Genomic DNA, 19,217 nt, shown 5'->3' on the forward strand with positions numbered 1-19,217 from the left:
ATGTATAACGGTCTTCTCATCCTCAGGTGATCTGCTGCGATGGAATCCAATGGATTCTTCATGGTATCCTAGTAGATACCATCATCTAGAAGTGATCTAGAGGTTGCCAAATGTGTTCTAATGGTCCTTAACGGTATCAGACATAACTTGCCAGCAATAAAAGGCAACAGATACAGTGAGTCTCTCCGAAGTTCTGGTGAGGTCTGTAGAGGTCTGCTGAGATCTGATAGGGTTTGCTGATGTTCTCAGAGATTTGCTAAGGTCTGTAAAAGTCTGCAGAAATCTGGAAAGTTTCAATTAAAACACAGATAATTCTTATTACAAAGCTAATCCACTTTGTTTTAGGGTTTCCATTCCATGTTTTAGCAGGGTATTGTAACTTATTGGACTTAGGAGCATTAAATATGGTTAGAATGCTCCGAAGTCGAAACTCGGTGAAAACAACAGATGGGAGATCCACATGTCTATATATAAAATTATGAAAGGTCCTCCTGCTAATGAATAAGGATTAAAAATCAGAAATGGTGCTTGAATTGCAAATGATTGCATTCCTACTACAGAAAAAACAGGGAATGAACACTGGATGACAGAGATTGTGAGAGAATCACTTGGAAGTGCACGATTGTCTATTCTCCAGGAATCCAGGAATGACATGAGTCTCATAACATAAGGGTGTAATCTGGAAGGAGGCCCTAATGTGAGGAAAGATAACACCTACTGGGTAGACTCTGACATTCATCACCAGAGACCAGACCATGCTGTTATCTGACTAATAAGATCTTCTAAAAAATATTCCAGCATCATTTCGGTGAAATAAATTTGCGATTATTTACATGTGAGATGTCAGAGTAGTTACAGGGCTGAGATTTTTGTAAATTTTGATGGTGGGATTTCCCAGTCTGCCATACAAAGGCAATGTACCCCTGATATAAAGGACTAATGATACCTTCCAGCACGGTAATATGGATTTGCGTGGAAGAATTTTCATGACATATATCCTTTAAATAGTGATTCCAGATGGCACTCAGTGAAACAAGTTGAAACACAAGCCACTCTTTCATTATGTACTTCATTATTATAGACTGAGTTGTTTGTCTGGAGCACGGTGAGATGAAGGTCCTGTGTGGTAGTTTTTTGCGTCAAGGTAACTCCTTGACGCAAAAAAAATCAGCACGTTTTAATTTATTAGAATGTTTTTGCCCACCATATGGTTTCCTGTCTGAGTCGATAAGCTTGATTTTCATTGTAATTATTATAAGATCAAGCTTATCCTGTTTGGGCACGGGGACACTGGGAGGCTTTCCAGAAAAATCAAGATAAGCTCATTCCGTGCCAAAAAAAATGACCGCCGTTTGTGTTTCCAAAAATAAAACCCCCCATCACTCCACCTTCGTGTAATAATTACTGTAACACCCAGTTAAATGCACATGCTGTCACATTAACAAACCACGTATTTCCATCACACAGCACGTTCGTCCTTCCCTTTCCTCATTTATGTACATTTTGTTGTCGAAAATCATAAACATCGGTGTCAACAGCAAAAGACACGCCGCTTTGTGCTTTTTTTCAACATCCAGCCTGCTTATCCTCCTTCATGAGAAAGAAGTAATAAAACGGCAGGAAACGGGGATCAGAAGCCACTCCTGAGCTCATGTCGTATATAAAATGCCCACGTTTCCATCTGTCTAAAGAAAACAAGGTCCTAAATTAGTAGTGCATGTTGTTTTTTTTTGAGTTGGAGCTCTAGGACTGAAAAGCACATTTCAAAGCCAGAAGTTGTTTGATTTTATGGGTTCTGGAAGCCACGTGTGAGCAGCTGTAGGGGTTGTTCTGAACAGAAAAAGGAAAACACAGACCTGCTTTCAGACGCAGGTTTGACCCTGTTACAAGTTGGCTGAATCTTAAATTTCTCAGGTGTCTGGTGCTAGTGATAAGCATTACATGTATTCCAACAGAATCAACAGAAAAGTTAGAATCTAATACTAATGGTAAGATCATTACTCAGGGGGAACCAGCGGGACTCTGGAGGTCAACTTTACTCCCTCTAGTCCTCCAGATTTTTGCTTTGCCTGGATTTAATTTGTTTTCACAAGCAGCACTGACAGCGCTATGCTATGCTAATATGCTGTGGGTTGTCTAGTAACTTTTTGTTCTTTTGATCATACAGCAAAATCGAATATGTAAATGAGTTGAAAACAGTGGTGTATAAAAAACGCACCGATAACCAATTTTATATCATATTAATTTATTCACATTTACAGCTATAAATTACATCACCATCACCACAATTCCCTAAATGGAAAGATTACTGAGAGCAATACACCCCTCAGTTCTGCTTAAAAAAAACACTTTCAGCCTCAAAAAATAAAATAAAATCAGTTCATTTGTACAATAAAAATATTTCAAATAAAAACAATTCAGTCAAACAATAGCTGAGGTGGTTAAGTCGTGTTTTTCCCCACAATATTTCCCCATGACAGAGGACGGCGTTTCCGGAACAGAATACGACACGTTTTTTGCGATACGATGAAACGATCACGCCCTAAACGATATTATATTGGCACGATATCCGATGATTCTTAGAGGAAATAAGGATTTTTATATCACCACATGCCATTTACTACGCCAATTACGATTCACAGATAACGAGGAACGAACGATTAACACTCAATAAAGAAATTAAATGGGTAAACAAGAGCTCAATGAATTGAAAAAGTACAAAAAGTGTCTCAAATAAATACAGCAGTAACAGTTATTTTTCATTGGGTATTGTGTCAGTAACTACAATCACACAATACACCGATATTCCGATCACGATTAGACCCTTCACTCAATATCAGACTGTAACAGAAATCCAAATCCCAGTGATGCTCATGCAAATTTGATCAATTAAAGGCAGAGGCCATGCCCCTTTTACTACGATTTATGCTGAGGAGATGGAAAATATACGTCAGTAATCATAAACGATATGGATGTGAAAATTTTATTTTCCCACATCCAAAGACGTCTAATATAATTGTGTGCCTGACTTTGTAGTAACAGTTTGGGTCAGAACCACATATGGGTGGAGAAATCATGTGTCCCAATATTTGTTTTCATATATTATAGCTTGATGCCAACATAAATTTTTTTTTTCACAAATAAAACAGCCGTTTGTGTTTTTCCGAGTTCCGACTATCCAGCTTTCTGAGGTAATTTATTCACAGCGTTACAGGAATAGATTCTGTGGACTGATACATATACAGATACAAAGGCCACGCCCCTTTTCTGAGATTTAGTGGAAGAAGCCCCACCCCCTCTCTCTTTCCCCAGAGATAAAAAGGCACAGAATTTGATAGCAATAGTACAAAGCAATACAGGGATGTGGATTTAGTCGTGATGGAAAATCAGATTATCCGTTTTTCGAAGGCATTCTTGTTGTGCTAATTTGATTGTGTAAGACGCAATCTAGTCTAAGTCTTTAGGATTAGTGCGCAAAAGAATTACACAACTTACTTCCCTGATTGACTCATTATTCCACTGCAGCATCACGACAACATTCACAAGTGCAGAAGGAGGATTCAGTGGTGGGTTCGGAAGTGTTACTGTATTACACGACCTCAATGAAATGAAAAGCGTCCGATGTCACACAATTCACACGGCCAAAAATGACTAACAAATAAAATGTTATATATATATATATATATATATATATATATATATATATCACTTTCTTTATAAATAAAAGTTTATTAAGTTCTTCTAACAGCACATCCTGAAGTATTTTATTCCTCATATCTCACAGCAATCGGCCAAAAGGATTCATTTATTAACGGCATATTTTTTGTCTGTTTAAAGTTACATTTAATTCTAATAGACTATATTGGTGCTAATAAGAACAGTGTGAACACAAAGACAGACAGACAGACAGACAGACAGACAGACAGACAGACAGACAGACAGACAGACAGACAGACCTACACGCAGAGTTTCTGGGCTCGGCTTTGGATACAAGACGGTGCAAGGTGAGAGTTTGACTCATCTGGGTGGAGACTGGAGCTTTTGTGTGTTTTCATATCAGCTCAATGTCTTAATCTCCAGAGCTCGAGCTGTTCTGCGTTTCCTGTGAACCACAAAACAACAAGTTTAGAATATAAACAGATTCAGAAAATCTCCCAATAAGGACACGGCAAAAAACTGGAAATGTATCATCATCTGAATCACTTCTAACAAAAATATCCACACGCCAGAATCCGATTCCATTGCGGATTGACGACAGACTATGCGCCATGGTGAAAAATGACGGAGCTACGTGACGTTCGTGGCACCTTTTTTCTACATTGTATTGATAGGGACGTGTCGTACGGAGTCAGAAACCACACCAGAGTCTGAGACAATGAATGACTCAAACAACTGACGACTTCATTGTGTAATGATTTCATTAGCTTGATTTACCTGATAGCTATGGAAGCCTGTTTCCGCCACATAAGAAAAAAAAAGTTTGCCTATTTCCTACTTTATTTGTGCCAATGCTGACTTTATTCATCACAATTGGGACTTTATTTCAGTAAATTATTACTTTTTCCACACAATTCCAACTTCATTTCTTGCAGTTTTGACTTCTAACAACCAAAAGTTAGCCTTTGTGTAATTTGTGTAATCATGACTGAAGTAGTCCTTTATGTTATCTATAGTTTTACAGATCGATCTATGGATTGACCTGTTTAATATTCAGTGTGTTAAACTTCCTGGCACTACAGAATAGCGAGAAATAAAGTCGGAATCAGGCAAACTCTTTTTTTTATTGTGGCAGAAACACATTCCTATAGTAGCCTCAAAGCTCATGTGCAAAACTAATGCTTTTGAGACATTGATATATCAGATGGTTTCTTGAAGCTGACCAGCATAATCGGCATCATCAAGCAGATACAAGAGATCTATTCACACACACACACACACACACACACACACACACACACACACACACACACACACACACACACACACACACACACACACTGAAAGAGCTTTAATGAGCTATAGTAGCTCTAACAACCACTCTTTGTATAGGTGGTGTGCAGAAAAGCAATTAGCTCCTGCCAGGCTAAAACAGGATAATGGAGAATGGAGAATGGAGGATGGAAAAACATCAACAGGTCTTTTTTCATTTAAGTTGTTCATAGTGACCTTTAGGGCTCATATCCAAAAACAAAGCAACAAAATGAGCATTAACGCTGTATTTGGATGCTTTTGTAAATATGTGTGTGTGTTCTTTGTTCTCTGGTGTCTCTACGTATAAGAAGTCTAACTTGTTTCTCAGTGAGTTCCTCGAAGACGTCCGTGGAGCTCAGCGATGGAGGCAGAGGGGTGTGCGGCGGGTTTCCGACGCTGAAGACTCGTTGCCGCTTCACCTGGTCCTGACTCGACATGGGAGTGAAGCTGTTTCTCCTCAGGGCCCCTTGTTTACTGTTGGCCTGAAGAACAGAGAACAGAGAAAACGCCAGAGTCAGGAAAAGGGCACGTCGATGCTCTGTGACATGCGCAAAGAAAATGTCAAAATACTGGCAACGAAAACAGAGTTCCCCTGTGTCTGGAGCAAACACTGGGAAAAAAAGGGCTGAGAAAATGTTGGCAGAAAGACATACTGGCAGGACCCCAGCGTCAGTAGAGTGCAATACAAAGCGTTTATTTCATTTCTATTACCAAAATATTGTTTTCTTAATCTTGTTTTTAATAATTTAAATAAATAATAGTATCATGATTATAATACTTTAAGCTCCAGTTTGATTAGTGCCTCTGAAAGGTGTTTAAACATCAAGTCTATTATGGTCTTTGTAACACATGCATGTTCCTGTCTATGGAACAATCTCAGAAAAAGACAAAAGCACACAAGATTTAGAGAGTGAATGACTGGGAGGAAGTTCTGTGGAGTCCAAATGTGGCATGTTTGTCTCTAACAGAAGAACTTTTGTAAGACAGAGCGCAGGAGACGAAGACAAAAGATGAGATCAGACCCTCACCCCCACAATCAAACATGAAAGCTTTTTATTTCAATTCAAAACTTTTCCTACGTTTCCACACTTACATTTTTTTTTATTGTTATTATTTCTAATATAATATTTGATTACATTTTATTTATTATTGTGATTATTCAGACTGACACAAATTATATATATTTTTTTATTATTAATATTCCATTAAAATCTTGCAAAAATAATGAAAACTGCAGTTAAACTGTGGAGAAATTTGCGGTGTGATCAGATTTATAAGATTGTTTCTCCTGGCCCTGTTTTGTAATCGCTGTAAGTATTTATTTATTCACTTACTAACTTATGTTTGTTTGTTCATTTATGCCAATTAAAGCGAGTTTAAGAAGAAAAATGACTCCGACTACCTTTCGTCAGAATTCTTCAACAGTTTTTCCACATTTGACACTTTAACTATCATTAAAATATTCACGGTCAGTGTGGATTTTCATGTGGCATCAGTTTTACTACATTAAACTGGTCATTAAACGAGTGTAGTAAAAGTGTATCGAGTCAGAAAGTAGACGATTCCTGAAGCTTTCAGCTGTAGTGTAAACTGTGGTCTGTCTGGCGTTTGGTTTTATCACCGGAGACACAACAGTGGTTAGAAATTACAACAGCGCTATTTAAAGGACCTTGACGTCCAAAACGTGCGATCTGTCTGAGGGATAACTGTCGAGTTCACGTCTGGAGCTGGAAAAACACTGGGTTCTTCCGCTGAGTAGGTGAGAGCTGTTGACCAGTGACGGTAAAAAACACAAGCTCCATATTTACTCACTAAATAAAAAGTATTGTCGATATTCACATCTAATGAGATGAGATCTGTACATTAACGTAGACCAAATAGAGAGAAAAAGAGAGGGAGTGAGAGAGATGGAAAGAGAGAGAAACAGAGAGGAGGAGTGATCGAAAAAAGAAAGACGCAACAACAGAGACAGAGAGAGACAGCAAGCAAGAGAATGACAAAACAAGACAGACAGAGAGAGAGAGAGAGAGAGAGAGAGAGAGAGAGAGAGAGAGAGAGAGACAAACAGAGAGAGTGATAGAGAGAGCGACAAAAAGAGAGAGAGAGAGAAAAAGTTTTAATTGTGTATTGAATGTTGTAGTGATGAATATCAGTTGTGTCAACCTCCGGTTTCCACACACACACACACACACACACACACACACACACACAAATGTGGGTTGTGTGCCTTTAACAGTCACTGTGGTCGAGCCGATACACCCACACCACAAAAACAACACACTGCAAGAAACTGGAAACTGGACAAAAGCAACGAATCAAAACTCGACATCAACCATGTGGCCTGAGATGCTCTCAATTCCGCTCCATTGTTTCATCCTACTTAGTCCTAGGAGGCCAATTTGAGATTTGGCCTGACAAGCCACTGTAGAAATAGCAACAGTGTGGAGGATTGTGGGTAATCTTCCAAACCACTCATCCTGTTGGAAAGCGTTATGCGAGTGAAATATTCTCCATGACTGTAGATCACTGCATTTCTCAGAACCACATCCTGGCCAAAATACTTCCCTTCACTGTACGATTGGTAAAAACTGGATGAAAGTATTTCCGGAGGTTCAGCAAGAAAAACATTCATTCTCATTTACACACACAGTAGATACACCTACGGTACAGTAGCTTCATATTTCATCTGGACATTTAAATATTTCAGCGTTTTACTCCGAATAAAGTTTCATGTTGCAGTTGTTGTTTTTTTTAAGTATGTTGTAACTAGAAGTACAAATTTTCAACCAGTCTCATTTCAACCCAAACAGAAAATTTAGGGGAAAAAATTAATAATGTGATTTGTTCAACTGGTGGCAAAAACATTACTGAAAAACGAGTGAGAACCTCTGAGGAACTCGGATTGATCTGCTGTAATGCGCAGCAGAACCATGAATCCTGTTTGGGTTTGATTGGGTGTGAGGATTAAATAAAAACACACTAAAAATCTTTCCTTTCTAAATAGTTTGGCGTTGGGATTTACCACAGAAAAACTAGCACTAACAGTGTTTTTTTTAATTATGCCTCCAGTTCTTTCGGCACAACAGTTGATTCCCATCATACACGTCCTCTTATGTTTCATATACAACATAGTAATAATGTTGCATGATAGATCTTTTGTTAGAAAGCAGGATGAGGTGCAGATGAAGGACTGAACTACTTAAAGCAGTGTTAAAAAGTCCACAAGTCCTCACTGCCAGTTTAGCTAGCGAGGGTAATAAACATTAGCCAGTGACACCCTTTTTGTCCAGACTGCAGATCAGTACCATCATTTTACACTCCTTTATGTAAGATTTGCACATTGCACAATTCAAGTGGAGTATTTAATATTACATGGGCATTTTATTTGGATTAGCATAGTTACTGTAATAGTAACCTCGAAATCTAAATCTAGCTAGTTTTGTGTTTTGCTAATTGAACTCTATTTTTCTCTTGTATGCATAAAACGCATGACGTCATGTACAATATCACCATTTATATTATTGAATTAAACTGTATCATAAATATCGGAAATTGTATGATAACATTGTAAGACTATGAAACCTATTATATAAAATCGTGATGATGATGTAGCCTGGACTGAGTACAGTCTGGATAGTTATGATATAAAAGCTGTAATTATCAAACCCACCCTCTTCCTAGCGTATTTACGGTATCACGACATTTTCCCAGAATGGAACGCAAACAGGAACCTCCGAAACCCAACAATCAGCTGAGTTCTAATCAGCTGGATTCCTCATCGAAGCAGAAAGACGTTTATCTCGAACGGCTGCCGATATAAACGTGCGTGGGCGGTATGAATAAAACACGAGGAAAAATAATCAACGCCATGAAATATTACATACATCTTGCAATTTGTAGAAATTTTACACTTCAAAAAGTTATTTCAGCAACGACTGCTCAATCTAATTAGAGTTATACGAGAAGGTGTGGAACGTCCAAAAAGCGAGTTATAACTTACATTATAGCAGCTATAAACATTCGTTTCCTTCATTCAACTTTAAAAAATGGTAAAAAATACTCCCAGGTCTTACGAGTGGTCTGTTCCGGTGTGTGTTCACAGCTTCAATATTCAGGTCGAACATGTCCACTTTACAACCTGCAAAGAGGAATGAAGGGTGAAATCAGTGCTAATAAACATTCACACATCCACTTGCAGTATATTAATCAATATATTAAATCTTTATCACACTTTTTTAACCCCTGACCCGGACTTTTAATGAATTATAAATGTTTTATGGATCAACGGATGGATGGTGAATCTGCAGTTTCCAGGAAATGCAGTGAATAGCAAGAGAGTCAGCTTTCCACAATGAAAGTGTTTACCATAAGCCACAGGGGTGAGTTTCAGCACCACATGGAGAGGACACCTCAGATAGGGCAAGTCATCTGGAAAACAAACACAAGCCTACATTAGAAACCCAACGGGGGGGCGGAGACAGTGGGGTGCAGGAGGAAAACACCCACAGTGGCAAATATATTAGTTAAAATCCTTTCTGAAGGAGAAGAAGGAGATGATATTTTTTCTAAAATAAACTTTTAGTTAATGAAGAACCCTTGGCTTCCATCGAACCCGGGATGGCAGTAAACACAGAATCTATGGTAAATGTAGAACCCTTTGTAAAACCAGAACCCTTGATATGCTAGCAAACACAAAAGCAATGGTAATCAAAGAGCCCATATGGCAAATGTAGAGATAACTGCCAGAACACACACACACACACACACACACACACACACACACACACACACACACACACACACACACTACATTATTATAGTATTAAAGATTTATAGTTTTTTTTTTGTGTTTTTTTGTGTTTAGGAGTAAGACAAATCCTGACCAGCGCTTTTGTCCAGAAAGTACGCAAGCAGGCATCTGGTGACGGCCTGGTGACTGATAACCAGCACGTTGCCCTGCCTCTCCAGCTCCATTATCACCGGCTCAAGTCTCTGCACCAGATCCTGGTACGACTACAGCAACCGTGTGGAGAAAAAAAGACTGCAGTCAGCCTTCTAACAGATAAGATTGCTGAAATCTATTTTTCGATTCGTCTACATATTTAATTCAATTATCGAGTGTTAAAGTCTTGTGTGAACAAAAGATAAACGTGTCTCCTGTACAGATATGTTTTAGACATAACAGCAGAACAATTGTCCTTGATCTTTGAAAAAAATTATTCACTCAGCTGTAAATGTGTTTATATCAGTTTGTGTGGAAGTGAAGTGAAGTGTTGTATGAGCACAGTGCTGGTGATCACCTCCCCTCCTGGGTAACGGTAATGATATTTGTCCTGATCTCTCATAGAGAATTCATCAGGATACTTCTCCTTGATCCTGTCGTAGGACATTTCCTCACAGATTCCCTTAAAGAAGCAAACAAAAGCAGATATTTATATATTCATATTTGATATTCAAATGAAAAAAATTCATTAAAATTCTACAGTGGAATTGTACAAATTAAACTGTACTATAAATATCTGCTTTAAACTTTAAACCTGATGCAAACTGGCTGTAAACTTGCAAAACATCCTCTGTAAACTTATAAAATAAACTCGCTGCAAACTTCTAAACACCTCTGTGAACTAGCTAAAAATCTCCCACTATAAACTTGCTGTAAACTTACTTAAAACTCACTGTAATCTGAGCGCAAACTCACTGTACACTTGCTATAAACTCACTGTACACTTGCTATAAACTCACTGTAAACTTGCTGTAAACTCACTGTACACTTGCTATAAACTCACTGTACACTTGCTATAAACTCACTGTACACTTGCTGAAAACCTACTACAAACTTACTTTAACTTGGGCGTTAACTCACTGTAAACTTGCTGTAAACTCATAATAAACTTGGTGTAAACTCATAATAAACTTGGTGTAAACTCATAATAAAGTTGCTGTAAACTACTTAACAGCTCTGTAAACTAGCTAAAACATTCTCCTTGTTAACCTGTTAGAAACTCACTGTAACCTCAGCAAAAACTCCCTGTAACCTCACTTTAAGATTTCTGTAAATGTGATGTAAACGTGCTGTACTCTCACTGTAAAATCACTGTGAACCTATTGTAAACTAACTGTAAACTTGCTTTAATCTCACTGTAAACTTGCTGTAAACTCACAGAAAATTTTATGTAAATGTGCTGTAATCTCACTGTAAAATCAATGTAGATTTGCTGTAAATTCACTGTAAACTTGATGTAAAAGTGTTGTAAAATCACTGCAAACTCTGTAAACTCACTGTAAGCTCAATGCAAACTTGATGTATACGCACTGTAAACTTTATAGAATGATAGAAATTGAACCCTTTTTACATTTTTGACACTCTTGGAAAGAATAAAATCCACAGTCTTGACTATTGTGACAGGCGTTTATGTTAAAAGAGCCCTCGGCCCGTTCAAGGTCAGTAAGAGCCAGAGCAGGTGGCATGTGGAGGCGTTCTGGTGGCGCTCTGACTCACAGCGTCAATCTCGTTGAGGATTTTCCACTGCTCATACGGAACGCCCAGAGCCTCAGCCGTCTGGATGGTGCGCTTCAGCTGGCTCGTCCACACCTTCAGATTCACCAGCTTCTGCTCCACTATGAAATCCCTCAAAGCCACAGCAAACTGTACACACACGCACACACACGCACACACACAGTAAACACACTAAACAGAGGCAGAATCAAACCCAGACGCTCGGGTTCAGTTCAGATGTAACAGCTACTTACTAACCACAGCTGTACTTACGTTAAGCTTATTAGTGGAGTAAAAACACTGGGGTTAAACTGAGACATTCAGCCGCAGACACCGTCTGGCAACATGAACGTCAAATACAATGACATCACTTCCTGAATTTAATATTGACACCAATACAGCAATACCACTGTATTGTATTTTTTCTTATTTAGTAATATTAGTGATTCCTAGAAGGTGTGTATTGACTCTATGCAGTAACCTACACAGTAAAGCTCATCGCTGTGCACCTGAAACGAGACGTCTTACTGCATGTGTGTCACGGGTTCATATAAGCCGCTGGCTTTAGTGGTCTTACTGTAGGGATTAGCTGATGTCACTTTGACTGTGAAGGAAGAGTTGAATCCTGATTTATCACGTATCTGATCAAACCAGAAGGGATAGAATTTGATGACATAAGCCATTTTCTGATGAGGTTATTTTCATAAGCGAAGGAAAGTCATTCCAGAAAGAAACTGTCCCTATTCCGTATTTAAAACCTTTTCATGTTCACACTCTCCGCTGTTTGGAGATTCTCCATAAATTTTCTCTCCGCTTTGGCCTTCCCTTCCGCAACTCTGTATGAAAACGAGTCTCCATCCCCCCCTGTCCTCTACATCTGCATCTTTCAAACCAACTACCTGCATGTCTTCCCTCACCACATCCATAAACCTCCTCCTTGGTCTTCCTCTTTTAATCCTTCCTGGTGTCTCCATCCTCAGCATTCTCCTACTGATATACCCCATGTCCCTCCTCTGCACATGTCCAAACCATCTCAATTTCACCTCCCTCACCTTGTCTCCAAAACGTCCTACATGCGCTGTCCCTCTAATAAACTCATTTCTAATCCTGTCCATCGTCGTCACTCCCAACGAACATCTCAACATCTTCAGCTCTGCTACCTCCAAAACAGAAATGTTTTGCTCATGCGCAGTACAGGGATGTGAGCGTTTTCAGACGTCTGTCTGTCTGTGTGTGTGTGTGTGTGTGTGTGTGTGTGTGTGTGTTGCTGTGTATGTCCACCTCTTTCCCGTGAGTGGACAGGCCTGAGTCGCCCCCGATCAGACCCTGCAGGTTGTGTTCGCTCTCTCCGTGACGGCAGAGGTAGATGGTGTGTTTGTGAACGTGGATGTTCATTAGGTAATACACGATCTTGCTCTGGATGTAATCCTGCACTCGGTTCACCAGGAAGCGCTGGCCTACGTTGATCACCTGGATGAAGGAGCGATCTCTGTTTACACACACACACACACACACACACACACACACACACACACACACACACACACACACAAAAACACCATTAATTTCTTTTCCATTTTTTCCATTCGGTATCATGTATGACACATGATGAAGTGTCATGTCTGAGAAGGATGAACATACAAGTAAGTGGACACCTGACCATCAGATTGCTACTGTTTGTACTTCTTTTTTGAACGTCCCATTCCACATTTAGTCTCCATCTGCTCTTATAATGAGCTCCACTCTTCTGGGAAGATGTTCCACTAGATTATGTGGAGATAATTAGTAGTCAGATAGTGATGTAGGTGAGGTGAGGAGGCCTGGGGTGCAGTCAGCGTTATGTTTAATAGGTCTGGAGCTTTATAGCAGGAGATCTTCTAATCAGACCCATTTCCTAGTTTGAGTTAAGGAACTTTTTCATGCTCCCACATCCAAAGACAATCATGGGCCTCCAAGTTTGGGGAAGAACCACATATGTCTGGAAGATTCATGTGTCCCAATAATCACAATCTTCTAATTTGTCCATATAGAGAAGCTCTACTCATTTAATCATTTATAATAAGATTAATACATAATAATGTGATGAATCTGGTTTGTCTGTGCATGTGGTTATTATCGTGTGTGTGTGTGTGTGTGTGTGTGTGTGTGTGTGTGTGTGTGTGTGATTAATCAAAGACCCTCTTCCAAAAAAATACATGTTGTCAGTAATTTCTTCTCAGGAATTTTGATCATATCAGCCTGTTTCCCGTTCCTGAACTTTCCGTTTTAGTTATCCGGGTATTTATAACTAAAACGAGATGTGACGCAGACGTGCTGACAAATCCTTTCCATTCCCACAAATAAAATCAGGAAAATAATTAGAATCCGATGTAGTTTCCAAGCAGAGGTGTGTTTACGCTCATCTCCAACTGGCTGAATGATGTGATGAGAAAAACAAGGATCTTATCTTGTACACGTGGACACGTGAGCTTCACCGCCACCTGCTGGTCAAATCTCAACACTGCACCAGCAGACACTTGCGCTTACTTTTCATGATGGTCTGGGTCTAAGGGCTGATAGGTGACTTTGTAGCACTCGATTCTCTTCAGAAAGTCCTCCATGACGCTCTCACGGTCTTTCTCGGGGTAGTCCGGACTCGACACCTTCACGTCCTTAAACACAGTAGAGTTCCTCGTTACGTCAGCTTTATTCTATATAGCACTTCTTCTTTAAGTTCTGTAAGAAAAAATATTGATGCTGACATTCACCCTTTTATCTATTTATCCCTCCATCTCTCCATCCTCCATTTTCTCTTTTTAGAATCTAAATGTTTCATCTTTAACATTTTTCTTTCTGTATAAGGCAATAGAGGGATAGACAGACAGACAGATAGCCAGAGAGACAGATAGAAAGACAGACTTTGCACAATTTTGTAGGACGTGTCTGTACATGGGAGCTTTACATTTTCCCTTCACTTGATCTAGGAGACCCAGACCTGCTCCAGCATGACAATGCTCCTGTGCACAAAGCCGGCTCCATGAAGATCTGCTTTACATGGATGTGGAGGATCTCCTGCTATAGACCTATTGAACATCTTTGGGATGAATGTTAGGATCAGTTCTGACATAAATCCCTGACTTTATTAAGCCCCTTATGACTGAATGAGCCCAAATCTTCACTGCACAATCTTCTTCCCAGAAGAGTGGAGCTTGTTATAACAGTAAATAGACACTAAATGTGGAATGGGATGTTTAAAAAGCACATGCCAATCTTATACTCAGGTGTCCACAAACTTTTGTCAATATTGTGTGAATAGATAGATGTTATATTATGCCATTAAGGTAAATTTTTCCTTTAAAAAACAAAATTTCCTTTCTAAACTATTGATATGTCGCCACCTACAGGATTTTCAGTTTATTGCAGTAAATGAATTACTAATTACTGCAGTATTTAATGTATATTGTTTCCAATTCTATCTATCTATCTATCTATCTATCTATCTATCTATCTATCTATCTATCTATCTATCTATCTATCTATCTATCTATCTATCTATCTATCTATCTATCTATCTATCTATCTATCTATCACACTTTATCAATGATTCGTAAACATACCATGATATTTTCAGCGATGACATCTGGATCGTCGCAGATCGACTCAACAAAAAACACCTGGAAGGTATTAAAAAAAAGAGAACACGAAAAACATCCTGATGTTGCCACTGCTTTCATAATTCCTTTGTGCTCACGCAAAATATCACCATATTAAGGCAGTAATAACTAATAAACACACAGGATCCACAGGATTCCACAGGATCCCAGAGGATCACATACTGAGGTTTGAAAGGAACATCCACAACATCACAAATGCCACACAATACACAATTACGTTACAAAATATAATAAAAAATGTGTTATTATGATACATGCATTTTTAACAATATCGTCATATTAAGTGGGGTGCCCGGGGGTGCCAATAATTGTGCCACATGATTGTGATTAGGAAGAATTTTTTTTTTTGTCCTAAAAAAATTCATTTCATCTTTTTTATTGATGTATTTATTTTACTCGGCGAGCCTCTGACCTTGTACGCGTTCTCCTGGGCGAACTCCAGGATGAGATCTCGTCTCTCTCGAGTCGTGTTCGTGGCATCGAAGACCTGCGGAGGTTTAAACACAACAGATCGCTTCAAGAAGAAAATCTCAGTGAAGATCTGCTCAGTCTCAGGAAGAAAGTTATATAGAGTCATATCAGTGAAAGAGTAGATAGAAAGTAAATGGCTCACAGCGATCTGTCCTCCCTCCTCGTTCAGGTAACTGTTCACGTCCTGCAGAGCCACGAGAGCACACTGTCTGTGGAGAAACATCACCATGTCGCCCTTTATATGCAAATACTTATACAATTATTAAATCAATATATAGGAACGTGAAATCTGCACAGACGAGAAAGAGAACAGAGAGTCAAAAAGCTTCTGACAGAACGACTGCATGCAACTATAAATAGATAAAAAAGCAGGACAAAACTAAAAAAGGAATAAAGCACTTAAATAGTTTGGAGCGCTTTAATGTGGAACGTGAAAATTACTTCCTGATCCTCATGGCCTCGGCGTTGTCGTGTCTGAAGAAGTCGTACGATTTGTACGAGCGGACGGCTTCCCGACGGTACTCGCCCAGGTTAAACACTGCACACACACACACACACACACACACACACACACACACACACACACACACACACACACGCTTAGTCACTCATGCAAATGCAAGGTTATGATTATGATTAAAAATAAACAAAAAAAAAAACTAAACTAAACAAAACACTCCATGTGAAATAAAGTAAATTAAAATTTTATATGTTAACTTTAGTTAATGCACTATAAACCAGCATGTGCATACAGTCTCAAGTGTCAAAACAGCACGTGGTGTCAGTAAACTGCCTCTAGAGGCCGCTCTCGTACTGTATAATGACAGCAGCAACCTTCTCCAGCTCAGGCGCAACCCGGAAAAACTATCAGTACGAATTTTTGCAGAAAGACAATAGCCAATAGTACCAGCAATCAACTATCGGTGCTGATTAATCGTTAAAACCTATGAATCGGTCTACCTCTAGTTATTAATGATTTATTAAACTATTATAATACATTTAGCACTAAATGGTTTGGCTCCCATGTATCTATCCAGTCTTTTAACACGCTACAATCCGTCCTGAGATCTCAAAACTCTGGGCTTCTAGTAGTTCCTAGAATAGCAAAGTCCACTAAAGGCGGTAGAGCATTTTCACATTTAGCTCCTAAACTCTGGAATAGTCTTCCTGACAGTGTTCGGGGTTCAGATACACTCTCCCAGTTTAAGTGTAGATTAAAAACATATCTTTTTAGCAAAGCCTACACATAACACACATCACACACATCACATCACAACCTTGTGCTCCAGAACATCTGATCACATGCACATTATCAACTTGTGCTGTTAATATCATGAACAGCAGCTACGCTAATTCCTCTCCACTGCTTCTCTTTCTCTCCCCATCCCGAGGCTTCCTGAGGTTTGGCCAGCTCCAGTCACGTCCCACCTCGTGAAGATTATGGACCTATGGATGATCATGGAGAAGTAGATGCCGAGTGTTTAAAGGCCCTGGCATGGAGAAGCTGATGCTGGATCTATGATGATCACAAATTGTTCTGTATTGTTGAAAGATTTATGACCAAACTCTTGATGTCACCCATATGAGGATGGGTTCCCCTTTGAGTCTGGTTCCTCTCAAGGTTTCTTCCTCATATCATCTAAGGGAGTTTTTCCTTGCCACTGTCGCCACGGCTTGCTCATCAGGGACAAACGCACACCATTCACCTTCACTGTTGTTTTCTGTAAAGCTGCTTTGAGACAATGTCTGTTGTGAAAAGCGCTATACAAATAAACTTGACTTGACTTGACTTGACATTTTTCCAGCACCTTTGGTGGGAACGCCAATCCAGTTGAGGTAGCGAGTCAGCTTTTTGGACATGTAGGTTTTGCCTCTGGCCGGGAGGCCGATCATCACGATCAGAGTGGACGAGTTGGTCATGTAGGACGCCCACGCTGAGAAAAAGAAATCAGAAACACACATATGTATTAAAACGACGTCTGTATATTACTTATATGGTCTTCGCTGCCTGTTCTTAATTAAAACCCTTTAAAGAATCTCTTTACTGCAGGCTCGGTAAACTCAGCGTCACAGAGCTTTCAGCTTTCCTACGGGTGTGAATGTTTCAGTTTGAGGTTTTTATGCAGAAAATATATATATTTTTTATTCGACACAAAAGTTTGCTAAGATGCTACCTGGCAACTGTGTTTGCGTTCATATTAAACTCTCATCGAGGCTTTTTGTTTTGAAATGTGAGGTTTAGGAATAAATAAGTGGCAAAAGAATTCTTGCTTCTTGCCCTTACTTGTCTTTCTCCCAGGATTCAGTGCTGAATGCTCCTGAACGTTGGATTTCATGCAGATCATTCTGTAAGTTGTTGTTACATGGTGTTATGCCAACTGCAAATCACTCACAGCATTTCTTCACGCCGGTCCTCGGCTTGCTCGTTCGGTTGTTCGCCTCCATGGATCTCGGTACGGGTCCTGCTGCACCTCCGGGGCGTGTGCTCTCGGCCCCAGGCGACTCCGAGCCTCTGTGACGGCGTTTGTGCTGCAAGCAGATACGGTCACATGGTTAGCTGAGTGATTAATGACTTGTTTCATGCAGGAAGCAAGACAGCAATATGTTCTTATCTTTTTCCCTTATATTCCACATGATCTTATTTCTCTTGTATTTCACATGATCTCATATTACACATTATCTTGTTTATCTCATATCACTAAATTGAGGGTGTGGTTTAATGATCTCAATCCTGTGCATTATCATCACCACGGCTTCTTGTTTTATCTCGCTTAAACACATCTCTATGTCACGGCCATAACTTATTTACGTTCCCTTGTATTACTGTTGTGTCCCATGACTCACCTTGGGGTGTCTTACTTTGTTCACTAGCATTTATTAGCTCAATAGTCTTGTTCTTGTGCAGTAATATTTGGTGGAGGACGTTATCTCATCCACTGGCTTTATTAAGTCGCCTTTGTAGTTCAGATACTTGTTCTTTTGATTAATAAATGTAAGGGCTTAATTGCACACTTATTGCCCACCCCTGTGCCACCCCTGTGCCACCCCAGCTCTATACACCTGGACAAGTTCCTGGATCCATCCTAATCGCCTCCACACTCCCTCTATAGGTGCACTTATAAACAATACAATGTTATATAATGGAATAACTCACTTTTGCACCCTGAACAGGACAATAACCGCGTCTTTTGGACATTTTATACCCCACTGTTTTACCTCTATTTGTGGTAGTTATAATAAAAACACGGACTTACCCTAAAGAATCCAACTCTCTCTCACACACACACACACACACACACACACACACACACACACACACACACACACACACACACACACACACACACACACACACACACACACACACACACACACACACACAGTTCTCACCTTCCTAACTTCACTACAATCACCCTGAAGACGTTTTTCCTCGGATTTGTTTCAGGAAGTAGCGACTTGATGCGTTGCTCTGACAAGTCCCGCCTCTTCTGCGCCCTGATTGGCCAAACAGACGAGGAAGGCGTTCACATCGTCATAGCAACCATAGTAATAGCCCACGTCTTGTTTGAGCGAGCTCTATTGATTGGCTTTCAGGCCCGTCAATCAAATTTGAATACTTTTTTTTG

The 19,217-nt window shown here is 39.6% G+C and overlaps 1 protein-coding gene and 1 long non-coding RNA gene across 3 annotated transcripts; both read right to left on the bottom strand.

The window, feature by feature from the left end:
• Positions 1-3,709: 3,709 nt before the first annotated feature.
• On the bottom strand, positions 3,710-19,107 carry pfkfb2a (6-phosphofructo-2-kinase/fructose-2,6-biphosphatase 2a). 2 transcript variants are annotated; one of them, XM_083521401.1, is made up of 16 exons: positions 18,982-19,107; positions 17,985-18,120; positions 17,400-17,525; positions 16,033-16,129; positions 15,734-15,800; positions 15,533-15,607; positions 15,064-15,120; positions 13,994-14,118; positions 12,749-12,956; positions 11,471-11,617; positions 10,272-10,376; positions 9,855-9,984; positions 9,337-9,399; positions 9,045-9,109; positions 5,289-5,453; positions 3,710-4,102 (listed from the first exon to the last, which is right to left on the bottom strand). In XM_083521401.1, exons 2-16 carry the CDS (start codon positions 18,034-18,036, stop codon positions 4,070-4,072), a joined length of 1,515 nt encoding a protein of 504 aa, XP_083377527.1. In that variant the 5' UTR covers positions 18,037-18,120; positions 18,982-19,107; the 3' UTR covers positions 3,710-4,069. The 2 variants fall into 2 exon arrangements, with proteins under 2 accessions (XP_083377527.1, XP_083377526.1); XM_083521400.1 differs by lacking the exon at positions 18,982-19,107 and having other exon boundaries at positions 17,876-18,017.
• LOC310715164 lies at positions 10,481-11,459 on the bottom strand. Its single transcript, XR_014530251.1, has 3 exons — positions 10,985-11,459; positions 10,688-10,954; positions 10,481-10,642 (listed from the first exon to the last, which is right to left on the bottom strand). It is a non-coding gene; the product is annotated as an uncharacterized lncRNA (long non-coding RNA).
• Positions 19,108-19,217: the final 110 nt, after the last annotated feature.

Source organism: Silurus aristotelis (genome assembly GCF_946808225.1).
Source record: "Silurus aristotelis genome assembly, chromosome: 19".
NCBI classification, from domain to species: domain Eukaryota; kingdom Metazoa; phylum Chordata; class Actinopteri; order Siluriformes; family Siluridae; genus Silurus; species Silurus aristotelis.

Bases quoted from the DNA above. Each gene is read 5' to 3' on its own strand.
- pfkfb2a (XM_083521400.1), bottom strand. From the start codon at position 17,936: ATGATCTGCATGAAATCCAACGTTCAGGAGCATTCAGCACTGAATCCT. The intron at 15,801-16,032 runs GTAATTTTCACG...GTTTCTCCACAG, and splicing joins GAGGCCATGAGGATCAGGAA to ACAGTGTGCTCTCGTGGCTC. The intron at 15,121-15,532 runs GTCAGAGGCTCG...AATACCTTCCAG, and splicing joins CCCAGGAGAACGCGTACAAG to GTGTTTTTTGTTGAGTCGAT.